At 31.6% G+C, this 13,906-nt stretch overlaps 1 protein-coding gene across 1 annotated transcript; it reads left to right on the forward strand.

The window, feature by feature from the left end:
- Nucleotides 1-3,149: 3,149 nt before the first annotated feature.
- On the forward strand, nt 3,150-10,443 carry LOC134240769 (uncharacterized). Its single transcript, XM_062722851.1, has 7 exons — nt 3,150-3,180; nt 4,597-4,752; nt 6,167-6,310; nt 7,332-7,463; nt 9,684-9,807; nt 9,890-9,974; nt 10,285-10,443. The coding sequence occupies exons 1-7, from the start codon at nt 3,150-3,152 to the stop codon at nt 10,405-10,407; spliced, it is 795 nt and encodes a 264-aa protein (XP_062578835.1). The 3' UTR covers nt 10,408-10,443.
- Nucleotides 10,444-13,906: the final 3,463 nt, after the last annotated feature.

Raw genomic sequence — 13,906 nt, forward strand, 5'->3', positions numbered from 1 at the left:
ATGCAATAGCCCTGTTGATGTGTCGTTGCAGTACGTGTATACGTCTTGACCATAGGAACTTCCGGTTCCGGTTTAAGTGAATTTCCGGATAAACCCTAGGATGGTTTAGTGGTATTTGTTGAAAATCTAGCGATTTTAATGATTGTAAGAAATTTAGGTAAGCTTTGTTCAACTTTCTGACGGTATTTTTAAAGATTTTAAGTAATTTAAACAAATACAGGGGAAGAAAATACAACTCCTCTTTACTAACACTAGCTTGGACCATGTCAACTCCACTTGCACATTGTTTTGTGGACATACACGGCATTTTAACCAAACTTTTTTTCTGTTTTTCGTAACCAACTAAAGATTGAGAACACATGGAGATTTAAATAAATGAAAAGATACACTCGAAAACATATGAAACTCACACTTCATGCTTTTTAGCAAAAAGGTTGAGTAATTACACATTCGTAACTTGTAAGCAACTTGTTAATTGATTTTAAGGTTTAAAGATAAAACGAATTCAACAATCAAACAACTTTACTACTCAAAAGTTTTTTCTGTGTTAAATATTTAGTTTGCCACTTAAATTATTACTTGCAAAATTATGCCTTTTTGTTGCAGAAAATGTATTTTGTCACAACCAATTGAATTTTTTTTTACAGCAAATATTGTTATGGGGAAATAGAATCCTTTATACGAGATTCACGAAGTTGTGAATTTCAGTTTCCTGGTTTTTTTAATTTCATAGTTCGAGGTATGGAGATATTATTTAGAAAATATTCTAACTATGTCCAAACAATTATCGATTTTTTACAGATTCTAATTTTTCATCATGTAACACAGCTTGTGGGATTATCATATCAGTAGAAAACAAATGGCACAATGCAAATATTCACAATATCAGTGTCTCCCAAGTACATGTATATGCAACATTTGCTGGCGACATTGATAGAAACCAGTTTAAAATAAAGCATTATTCTTGTGGAGCTGAATTCATCCATAATCAGAAAACAGAGATGTACTTACTGTGTGGCCTTAGGAAAGGTAAGACAAAAAACAAGTTACTGTAGCAATAAATTCTTGAGGTAAAACATATGACCATTTTATGACAAGAAATATTCTCGCGTAAAATCATATAATTTTTTAATATGGTTTACATTAAAGAACAAATTTGAAAATTTCCAAAAAAAAAAATATTATGAAAAAAAATAAACAAAATGATTATAAGTAGAAAATCTTGCAAGCACTGTCATTTCCAATTTAAACTATATGCTGTAAGATTCTTCAATCCTTGAATAAGTGAGTACAGTGTATTAGTAGAAAAATATTCCCCGCCCAAATCCAACCTTTCACATTCATATGTATACATTACAGTCTACCTTTAATCTGATTGAAAAAAAGTTACGGGAAGTAAAAGTGGAGCACTGATTCAAGTCAAAACATGGATGGCTGAATGAAAATAATTCCTGAATTTTCCACTTCAATTTAGGCATTTCTGCATTTGATGGAGGGCGGTGGGGTGATCTCTTTTATGAGACGATAAAGTATGTGTAAAGTTTCTTAGTTAGCAGAATCGTGCTCAATTTTTCGGGGACCGCGCGCAGGGGGCGGTTTCCAAGATTTTCAATGAATAAGATATGGAAATTAAACGACAAGATAGACTTAAACCCTTTTAAGCCCCGAGTTTGGGTGTCTTTTAGAATGATGCAATAGTTTATCAATAAAAATCTGCTGTCATCCCTGCCACCAAATGAGTATTTGATCTAAGGTTTAGAATACACAGAAAGGTAAGAAAATAGATCAATTTTCGAATTTTCTCATTTTTTGCTTATTTTCATCCATTTTACATTATATTTTGTTTCGGAAAGACATATAGAACAAGCTTTCATATCTACTAAACTTAATATACTTTATACACTAGTACCAAATATAGTTTATGTGTAAAAATCGTACATAGGCAAGCGTATGCTGTATGTTTTCCGAAGAGAAAAGTGTCTCAAATATGATGAAATTTTACCAGAATTGAAGTAATTCAGGAAAATGTCTTACTTCTACACCCTCTTGTGACCTCCATGCAAGCCTTGAATCCAAATAAGTGCTGATTTTAAAGCAAGCACCATTTAAAATTCTGACATACAAAGTATCACAATTTTACCAGAGTTCTGATTTTTCATCTAATAAAGGGGCCAGATTCGGCCAATATCCTACATTGTTCTTTATTATTTTGAAGCGCAAATGAATGAAACTTACGATCGCCACTTATAACCATTTTTAAAGATAATTTAATTGTAAAATAAAATTATTATGAATTATATAGACAAAACAGAAGAAACTGAATGCTGCAAAATTATCTGATGATATCAGCGGAACTTAATTTTATTCATGAAACTCCAAAGATTTTTTAAATTAGATATTATGTACATGTATCTGTAAATTGACCTAGCTGTCTCTAAAAGAAGGGTGTTCTGACGTTCTGTACTTCAAAAGAGGAAATAAAACATGTCCACAAGATTTTTACCATAAACCGCATTTTTTATTTAAAAGAATGTATTTTCTATGGCATAAGGAAGGTTTTTCGTCTCCTTTCTATCACCAGAGATGTTTTATTTTATGCTAATTGCTGCAATTTAGTTCCCGTAAACTACTTAAATGAAATTAAAATGAAAAGTGTTTAAGAACTTTTTTTTTTCGAAATGCTAAGATAAATTATTTCTTCTTAATTACATCAAGAAATTGGTATCATCTATAAGCATAAAAGATTAACCTTCATGTACCCTAGTTAGCAAAAAATGTGTAAAACGAAATGAGGAAAACAAAGGAATTGAATAATTTATCATTTTAAGTTAAAAAGATCAAGCTTAGAAGTTTATACAACCTTTTTTGTGAGCTCATATCATAAAACTGAAAATATGAATTTTTCAGTTTTTGAATAAGCATCATTTGAAAATGTAATACATTACCGCAAAACTGTATGTAATGACCTCTATTTGTGTGATGTTTCAGACAGATTTTCTGGGCCTTCTATGAGGACGCTTGATACAAGTCAAAAGGAAACGAATAGAAAAAATATTATCCCGAATTCATTCCGCTGAACATCAATTCCATTTTATGCAGAAACCACTGTTATACATTGAAAGAATTAAACTAAGAGAAATTCTGAAAATATGGCTTTGGAAGTTACAGAGAAAAATGAATGTAAAAACAATCTTGTTTCCATGGCAATGGAAGGCAGCTAGAAACTTTTTAATATTGACTGAATAAAAAAGTTTCTAACCATAATTTTTGCAAAGGTTCATCACATTTCCAAGCCACCTGAAAAAAGTTTGTCCTCATTTTAACATTTCCTGTTTCTTTCAATCATAAGGCAACAGTCTGTAGAAGATTTTAGTATTGAAAGGGGCCTGGACACATGCAGTTTCATCCAAAAATTTTCATACCATTTTTTATGTTTACAAATACTTAACTAAGTATTTCTAATGATCAGCAAATTTTTGAATTTCAGTTGTCGAGTTACAATACAGATTTAGAGCTCCAAACCTATATCATGTAAACAAGACCCGAGTGATGTTTTTGTTTACGTAGGTTTAACATACTGATATATGTTCGTCAAAGCAGATTTTTCAATATAAAAGTTAATTCTTAATAAAATCAAACATTTTCTAATGACTTGCTGAATCTCGTTTTGTTATAAACATGATATTTTCTAAATGTAAACAAAAACAAGTCACGAGCCCTTTTTACATTATGAAGAATTCTCCTGTATCTCCTTTGTAAATCAACAAATGATGTTCAAATTTTGCTGATCTTTAGAATTGCCTTAGTTAGGAATTGTAAAAATTAAAACTGGTAAAAAAAATTCAGTTGAAACTGTGTCCATGACCCTTTAAAACAAAATTTACTCTGACAGAATGTTAGGAACAATCCTTAAAATTTTCGATTCAATGAATTGCGTGAGCAGTTTATGAGAAATTCGAAGTTTAGTATTTTTTACTTTCCTTCTGTCCATGACGGGTGGATTGAAAGTTTAAACGCCATCTGCACAACTACAATTACAGTTTATCATTTCTATAAAGATAGCAACTATTATCTAGGGAATCACCTAGAACACTTCTAGACAAAATTCTTCCTTTTTCGTATGTTTCCTTGGCAAAGGTAGCCATGTTGAAATTGACATTTATTTTCTAAGCAAATACAGCTAGTCATCATCTTTTTATGAAAAGTTTCAGCAACATTGTCCCAGCCTCTGCAAAAAAGTCCCCAGGAATCGTCTTCTGGCGTATCATAGCAATGCGTTCCCCGACTTCGTTCTTGCAATTGGTGACATGATAATCATTCTCCCTCCTTTCCCACAACACACAATTAGATAAAATATGACAACAGAAAGTTACTTTACAAAAAACTACTACTTAAATAACTTTTAATACATGTACTTGTATACGAATGTGGGAGAGGATTGCAATTTGACGGCAAGAAAAAAAAATCACTGCCGCAATATAAATTTCTAGCGGCCACCAGGTAAAATATTTTTTCCTTGCACCTACTGGTTTTCGTAGACGTCAGATACTGCTTACCTGCATAAAACTTTTAATTAAATTAAAGGTTTTTGTTCAGGGAAAAGGTTTCTTGGTGACGCATGCCAAACAAATGAGGATTGTACTGGAACTCCAAACGGCGGAATTTGTAGAAATCCAGAAAACTATGAATATAACCATGGGAAGTGTCATTGTAATGATGGCTTTACGGAGTTTGCAAATCGATGTCTACAAGGTATGTCAGTTTGTAGGATTCAAACTACGAATCTTAAAAGATCTTGAAGAACAAATTAGAGGAAAAAAGTTGATCAAAAGAAATATTCTTTTTATTATAACTTATATCTTGAAAATCATGGATATGTCAATGTAATTTGGAACTCCTAAATTCCTATTTTTCTAAGTATTTTACCACTGATATATCAAATCCTTAGATTTAAACGATGTTTATTTCCATTTTTATGTTGACATGATGTATCTCGATTAGCTTGAAATAAAACATACTTCAGAGTCTAACAGATCTGTTTCATATTTGAATTATTTATGGACTCCAAATTTTAATTGTTTTATGAACTTTGATATTGAATATTGTTTGTTATCTCTATATCCTTCATTACAAGAAAAAGACGTAAAACGTAATCTAACAATAAAGCTTAAAAATAAACCTGATGAGTTTAACTTCCAATCGTCAATTTCCCTTATTTATACAGCAATATGCCCTTATCACCTACAAACGGGGTTCATATCCGTCAGTTGATTTGATACGTAATAGAATGCTATACATATGAAAAATATATATGTACACTGTATCTAAATCAAAGTAGTTTGTTAACAAACAAGTTATTGAAATAAAAACAAAAGCAGCTACGTTTTAATTAACCATTTCCCAAATTTTATGGTATATACAATGGACCTGCCTGCAAGTACATGTATAATGTTTTATTAAGTCAATTTCTGACTGACGTTTTTCATACTAATTATGATGCCTTTTTTTACTTACTGAATTGTTACCGATTATTTTCTGTTATTTCCTGATCATGACGGCGAGTGTGATCTGTTGGCGGGGATGCTCACATCTCCGTTTTACCTGATCCCATCTCTGATCCTTTTGTGGTACGTGTTTGTTCTGCTCCTGGTTTGTATTCATGATGAACTTTTGATCTTGAATACTTTTCGTTGTATCCATATATTTCATATGTTTACGTTTTGTTCATATCAATACAATTTAGTTCAAAATTACGAAGTTTGATTTAACATGTTTAAACTTAGTTTCATTACACATACACGAACCAATGATGTTAAAAGTGAAAAAAAAAACTTTGAAATATTTAGTTTATTTGTACTAAACATGTTTACAATCTGGTTCATTAAAAAAAAAATCAGAAAACAGACGCCTTCATGAACACTGTGAAGAAGACGTCCAATGTAATGGAACGAAGCACGCATCAAAATGTTCCTTAAATGTTTGCATATGCATGTGAAGAAGACTTCATCGACTTTCAGAATGAATGTCTAAATTGTTAGTTTAAAAAATAGCAATTAATTATTGCTATTACTTTAATGATGGCTATTAACTACAAGACAAGATCGCTTGATTAAGTATGTAAAATCGGTTCTCATTCATTCATTTTACATTTTCATATATTCCATAGATTCTGTGGGACTTGGTGACGAATGTAAACTCAATGCACAATGCCTTAACAATGGACTACTTACCCATTGTTCTCAAAGAAAGCTTAAAAATGTTTCTTCCTGTATGGATCCATATATAAAATTTGATCAACAATGCATTTTAGGTAGATATTACATGTATACCGAAATATTAATCTTAACTGAATTATTAATACAACCAGTTCAACATATGTCATGCCTTTAAAACGGGCTTAACCTCAAAAAAGAGTTTAGCGTATCTCATAACACTATATTTTGCTTATAAGAGTATTCTATGTAGGAACTCGAGTGTCAAGAAGATATTGGATTGAAACTTAATCTATCTGATAACATAATTAAGATGACATTATTGTCTCATTTTTATTATCAACTGATACCATCAATTAATCAAATTTGGGTATTTTTCACTGATATAGAGTATATATACTATATTTCGATAAAGGGTTTCAAATTTAAACCATTACTTGGCACTTGAGGCCATGGAACAGTGAGAGATTCATATTGTGCTAGTTGACGCCTGATAAGACAAGGGACCTCTTTTATTATGGTTATATCATAAGATCTCACGACCCTCACTTTATAGTGCAGAGTGCTTGTCGAAGGAAAAATAGCTACATATTTTTTATCAACTAAGGTCAGTCACAACTTGGGTTCGAACCCACGACCTTTTAATCTCGGAGTGAGCGCCCTACCGACCGAGCTACCGTGATGGTGTAATTTTACAAAGAGTTCGTATCTCCATATGTTTCATTTCAAAAAGAGTAAATTGTGAATTAAAAAGTCAATATTGTGTCAGTGGAAGAATAATTACACAGAATCTTCAGTACTTTGATATTTGTCTTCAGGTAATCTCTCAATCGGTGCACCATGCAGGCATCACGTCCAGTGTTATAATTCTGACAATGACACATAGGGATATGTTCTTGCATACACGGAAAACCATGGAATGGTTCATGTTTTAAGGGTAATTTGATAAGAATAAGGCTTTTATTTCTTCGGGCATTTAGAAGGTTTGATCATAAGCATTGCAATTTAATTTTTTCGGGGCTGTATATCCTAAAGCAATGCATTGGATGTTGTGCGTTTTTGTAAAATATTTTAATCAGAATTTCTTATCGAACATTCATGCATTTGTACGTTTTAAAGTTGGGAAATTTCTCCAAGAATCTTGTTTTCTTGACGAACAATGCACAGGAACAGAGAATGCCTTTGAATGTCAAAGTGGAGCATGTGGATGTAAAAAAGGATACTTTAGAAAGGATAATACTTGTATAGAAGGTAGTGTAAACAAAATATTTACTTTAATCAATGCATTCGAGACATAGCCAAACTTTATTTGTATATCTAAGATGATATTTGTATTCAAAATCTTGAATTGCATTCATGTTGATTGTAATCCGAAGTGGTCGGTATACAACAATTACAATACATCAACGACAAAGCAATGCTTCTAAATGCTGAAGAAAAGTTAAGGAAAATTAAAAAGTTAGAGCGTTCTTTATAAACAAAATGTAAAAAAAAAACATACAATACCGAACTATCTCCAACGTAAACGTCAATTTTAATAATATTTAAGTATATTCGTACTTTACTGTTTAAGGCCAAACTCACCTTAATAACATTAACATTGTTAATGCTACAAATAATTTACTGAAAAAAAGTTCTTAACATATTAACGGTAATGAATGAAAATTGAGAAACACAATACTCCTCAAGTGATGTTAGTCAGACGTGAATTCTTAATAATTCCAAAGAATTTTAGGAAAATTTGAAATCACAAAATTTCACAAAAAAGGGCTTTTCAACTTTTTATTCTTAAAAATAAAAATTGAACTCTTAGATCTAGTTATCTTATCACTGGTCAAATGCAGAATTGTAAAAACAATATAAAGGATATACTCTTAAGTTGATATTTTAAAAGATTCTAGAGTTTCTGATCCATTCACAACATCCATTTGGTCTTTAGCGACTACTAGGTATTCCCACAGTTAATCGAAATTCCTATGCATTGGTACTTATAATATTTAGCTATTCTATTTAGCTTATCTATTTTTGATATTCATTGAACTAAAATGTGTTCAACATTTTATACTTAAAGAGACGAAAACATTTGTTGTGCCCTTCAACTCAATATTTATATAAACAGTAAACTTTTATAACGTATTCGGTAATAAAGTATCTCAGAATGTAGAGTATCCGATCAAAAATCCCGGTAGTGTTATTATATATTGAGAAAAAAATAACACCACTTACAACGTATTTGTATATAACGTAGCATCGCTTATAAAGTATTAGAAATTTGGTCCTGTTACATAATTTCACCTCTTATACCGTATTCTGACACCTGGTTTAACACCTTTTGTATTATCTCTATGACCGCTGATTAGTCACGGTTTCTTGACTTCACAGCAGTGCCTTACTGCGTATTTTTTTCTAAGCAGGTTTCTTTTTTTTTCAGGTAGAAATATGTACAATAAATCATTGAAATAAATTAAGTTCATCCGGTAGATGTTTTCATAATCATAAGTGTTGAAATAAAATCCATTCAAAGTGAAATCGATGAGCCAATGCCTGACACGTGCAATTATCATATACCCAGACAATCGATTAACATTAATTTTATCCGAAATTACAACTTACTTAAATTCGTGTGAAGGTGCGAAAGACAGAAATAATGTTTAATTTCTCCGCCGTTGCAACATTGGGGACTTTTGTGACTAAACGTTGTAAGGCAAAACAGAAAATTATCATGGACTTATTAAATGATCTGTCGGTAATCAATATTGTACGTCTCTTAGTGTATTTGAAATATTTTATAGTTTGCAAAATCATAATGAAATTTAATATTAATCTTTCTCAATAGCAGAAAAGAAACTGAATATACTGATAATTTTTTTTTACATACTGTAAAATCACATATTTTCGAGAGGTCAAATTTTCGTGGTTTGAGGAAAAATTTTGGTTCATTGGGATTTTATTCCGTGGTTGAAGAACTGTTCAGTAGTAATATATGTGAAAAATTGCATTTCGTGGTAGATATACCTTGAAAATCGCGCAAATTAAACACCACGAAAATAAGTGATTTTACAGTACTATACGAACTTGAGAATTTTGATATCTAACCAGACGTTTGACAGGTGTTTACGGTTGAGATGTACCGAGTATTTTCTTTTTCCGTTCATAACTTGCACCGGTTATAACGTAGGATTTATCAAAGTCGCAAAATCGAGAAACATGTGTTGTTTATTTGATAGCGAGGTGTTCTTTTCAACGCTATTCATCATCCACACACTCTTTGTAATTAACCTTTACTGTATCAAATGATTTATTCAACGAGGAAAAAGATTTATCTTTTATTACGCTTTGATACACACTTATCACATTTATTTTGCCTATTCCAAAGTCGAGTGGATTCGTCGTATCACAGGCGTATCATCTTTTATTATACGTACAATCAAATTATTGGAAAAGACCTTTTATTTTGTTTATTATTTACAGTGAATAAAATAGATTACAAATCGTTTGTGCTCGGGAGTGGAGGGTTTCTTCTCGGTGTCTTTTCTACAGTGATCGTTTTTGCATCTTTTCGTAAAGGAGGGTGTGCAAGGAGAGAAAATCAAAGGTAGAATTCAGTCATGTTCTTGTATTATGAAAGCATTCAAGATGAGAAGGACATAAATAAACCTTTCAATTTCTAATTATAGATCTGACATCCGACTTACCTCAGATACAAGAAATGATGACAACCAGTACTCTTATGTCGAGCACAGGGACATCAGAAATCAAATCGTAAGAAATTTGAAAGCAAATTATCATCATCATCATCATCATTTATTATTCATTTCAATTCCAAATCAAATTTATGTGAGCCACCTTTACCTGTGACCAAAGCATAAAAGACTTTTAAAACTTAATTGAAGGAATGAATAAGATAACAATATGTAAGAAAGGTAGTGCGACAAAAATCATGCATAGAATTTTAAAAAAAGAGATATCATGCATAGAATTAAAAATTAATTTTAAACAACAACAATACTAGTATTGAATGTATTACAAAATAGTGTAAATCAAAGTATGTGTCCATTATATTTAATTTCAGGAACTATCATCATACAATCCCGAACATCAAGATATCCAAACGAAAAATGTTACATACAATCACCTGCACGAAGAACGACAAAACATTTCAGAAAACGATTATGGCTTTTTTCGTTCAAAATAAAGGATTCTCTACCAAAGAGGCACAAAAGTGATAAATAATAAGCAATTTTTAACTCTTTGTGATTTTCAGTTTACAGTCTTTTCAATGCTAGTGATTTAAGGTTTTTAAATAATATTTTTTTGTTTATTTATATGTTATTTAACGCCCCTTTCGAGAATTTTTTCATCATATAAATACACCACCATTTTCCGGTGGAAAGCGGCACATTTTTATCCTGTAATCAGCACTTATGGCCATTGAGCAGAGATTGTTGGATTGATTATATATTGTCTAACGTCCCTCTCGAGAATCTTTCAACGATTTGGAGACGCCACCACATGCTGCTGCAGATTTTATACTAGTCAGTATGCTCGGCAATCAGGGCCATTAAGCAGTGAGGGATCTTTTTCGTGTCAGCACTTACTGTGACACGCGACCTCATCCGAAGGACGGGGTCTCCACGTCCCACACTGGGATTCGTACCCGCGAAGTAAGGATCAGCCTGCAGGTAGGTGACCATTGATCAGTGAGGAATCCTTTTCGTGCCAGCACCTACTGCGACAAGAGACCTCGGTTTATACAGCCACATCAACAAATCGGTCTACACAGTGAGGTTCGAACCCGCAACGCAAGGATCAATTTTTAATTTGCGAGTCTGGAGGAGACGCTTTAACCACTGCGCCACGCAGTCGATTAAAAATATATGTTTATATGCAAGTAAGTATGCCATTCAAAAAATGAAAAGCGTGATTCGGGGAACACAAAATATAAAAACCTAAAAATTATTATGAAAAATTATGAAAAATTGTGAATACCTTGATCGACTTACCTTTTAACTTAAAATAGTATTGTTAACTATAGTTTACTTGTGTAAACATTGTAAAAGCCTTTGTAATAGCTAATACTGTAAAAAAAAAAAATAGGTTAAAATTTAATTTCCAATGTTATGTTTGTCTTAATCTTGTTGAATTTACATCTGTAGCTACATGAACAGTCCTTTTGAAAATAGGTGTTTTTAGGCGCTAGTTTTTTTTTATTTTCCAAATTTGAAACAAAAACATTGAATTCGATTGTAAGGTTTTCGTTGTCCACCCTTTTGTTTGTAATTGTCTTTGTCTTTAAGTTATTTGCATTAAAAGCTACATCGTTTACATGTACATTAAATCTTGTTATTATGGATGCTTACTAACATTTTTGTACTTATCATTAGACGACTATTAACATTACAATCAATTTGACTAAAATAAAGTATTATGTACGGAAGAAAAAAAAATTAATTCGTACCATAAATAGCTTGTAAATAGTTATTTGCTTACAACTTTGAACAACAAAAGTATATAAATGTCCTTTTTCTCTGTCATTAAATTAGTTTTTGACTATTTCGCAACAGAAAATTTTGACATTAAAATTGCAGCTCATATTGCTCAAAGAAACGTACATAACGATTGTTTTCTTTATTTTTCTTCTGATAACTTTCTTTAAATATGTATCATTATTATCATTGAACATTTCACATTGGAATAATAAATAATTTGCATTGACAAAGAGAAACTATTTTTTTTCATTTTGTCATTTTGCAAATCACATCAGGTCTTGATGACTTTCATGACCTTCAGAATCATGATGATGGTTGTGACATTTTAATACGCAATGTTTCAATCGTATTGAAAGATTGAGGGACTATATGAAAACCATCTATCCTTCTCTATTCAACAATCCAGAAGTGAAAAAAATTTACATAAATTACATGATCAGTACGTACTCGTCCCTGATGACAAAGCAAGTGAAAAAAATTTTTTCGTTTGTAAGGCTTATTATATATGTTGTATTTTAGAAGAACTTGGATTTAATTCTATAAGTGACAGTCCAACTCATATACTATACTCATAGTATCCTACATAGAGAAGAAATTCTTCAAAATCATACGTCAGTTTTGATGATTTTGAAGATCCCAAAGAACCAAAAAAGAATCTTGAACTACAATATCTACATTGTATTCCGAAACATCATAAAAATTCATACAAAGAGTGTTCCAGTAATTGCTTAACAAATCTTCCTTTTTTACTCCTCACTTATATGTTAAAAGAAGTGCAGGAGAAACTTCAAGGGCACTGTGCAACAATAAATTCAGAAAGTGGTTTAAATCAGTTAAGATACTTAAAAATTCCAATCAAATTTTGGACAGTTTAAAATCACAAGATTTAACAAAAACATCTTAAAAACTTATGACTTTTCATCTTTATACCCAGCAATTCCCCACGCTAAGTCAAGGTTTTTTGATAGCATTGGCAGCTATAAAAATGGAACTCATATATTTACTAACCCTGTATTTGATCATTTGCAAAATTATTTTTTAAAACATTCTGTAAGTACTCACAATTACTCTAAGGGCAATATAAAAAAGATACTCGAATCTGAAGTTGACATCAAAAAGTTTCTGATAGACAATGTCTACATGTATGTGTGTTTTGGACATCCGGTCTACCATCAATCTATTGGAATCACGGTTATTAGTAGACCTATATTTGAATTTATATAAGAAAAATTTGTCCCAAATCTCTAACATGTAAAGAAGGAAACACTCGCTGTGGCCTTCAACTCGACATTTAGATATATCACCTACAAAATGCCAATCAACAATGGTAATTTCCATTCTGAAGTCGATACGATATATCCAGGTGAGCTTGAGATAAAGATTCCACAGTGTTTGACACATCAATTTCATATTTGGATAATTTACTTGAAAAAGACGTAAATCATAATGTAACATCCAAGCTCTATGATAAACTTGCGCATAATTGATGACTTATGAAGAATTATAATTCGTGCCACATTTAATCGCGATATAGACATTAATTGAGCATTGAATTCATATTCTGGGATGTCTTCGGTCCTATAACACACCTGGCCGTGCCGACAAATTGAATACCGCGCGTTAGCGCGGTATGATAATTTGTAGGCACGGCCAGGTGTGTTATAGGACCGAAGACATCCCAAAATATGAATTCAATGCTTATATTTACATTCTCTAATTTTCCTTCTTCATAATTGTTTATTTCGTTCATCTTAACGCCCTTCAAAACTGCCGTGGTTATTAAATGTAAGAGCCGTTTGTGACGTCAAATAACGTCAAATGACGTTGCAAAGTTAAATAACGCAAACAAACATTGCGAGGGAAAAAGTGACAATTTAATTCTTAACGGACATTACGTTAATTTTAACGTTAATTTTTCAGGGTTATAGTTTTTCATTAAATTGAAATAAAACATTTTACATTTTGGTGTCCCTAAAGTATTGAAAATGCTTATAGTTCCTGCTGTGTATTCTAACGCGCGGTGACAAGGTTTCGCGTGTGTTATAGAGATTTGAACGTCGTGGATTTCTTATGAATTTCATAAAGAAAATTACACTGAATGTAAATATTTCTTCATGAACAAGACTACGTTTTTCCCAAATTGTGGCTACAGCTCTATATAAACCTAAGGATACTATGACATAAAAGAATAATATTTCTGCGAGG

The sequence above is a fragment of the Saccostrea cucullata genome, unplaced genomic scaffold, assembly GCF_032062105.1.
Source record: "Saccostrea cucullata isolate Sc308-1 unplaced genomic scaffold, CSIRO_AGI_Scuc_v1 ctg2942, whole genome shotgun sequence".
NCBI lineage: Eukaryota > Metazoa > Mollusca > Bivalvia > Ostreida > Ostreidae > Saccostrea > Saccostrea cuccullata.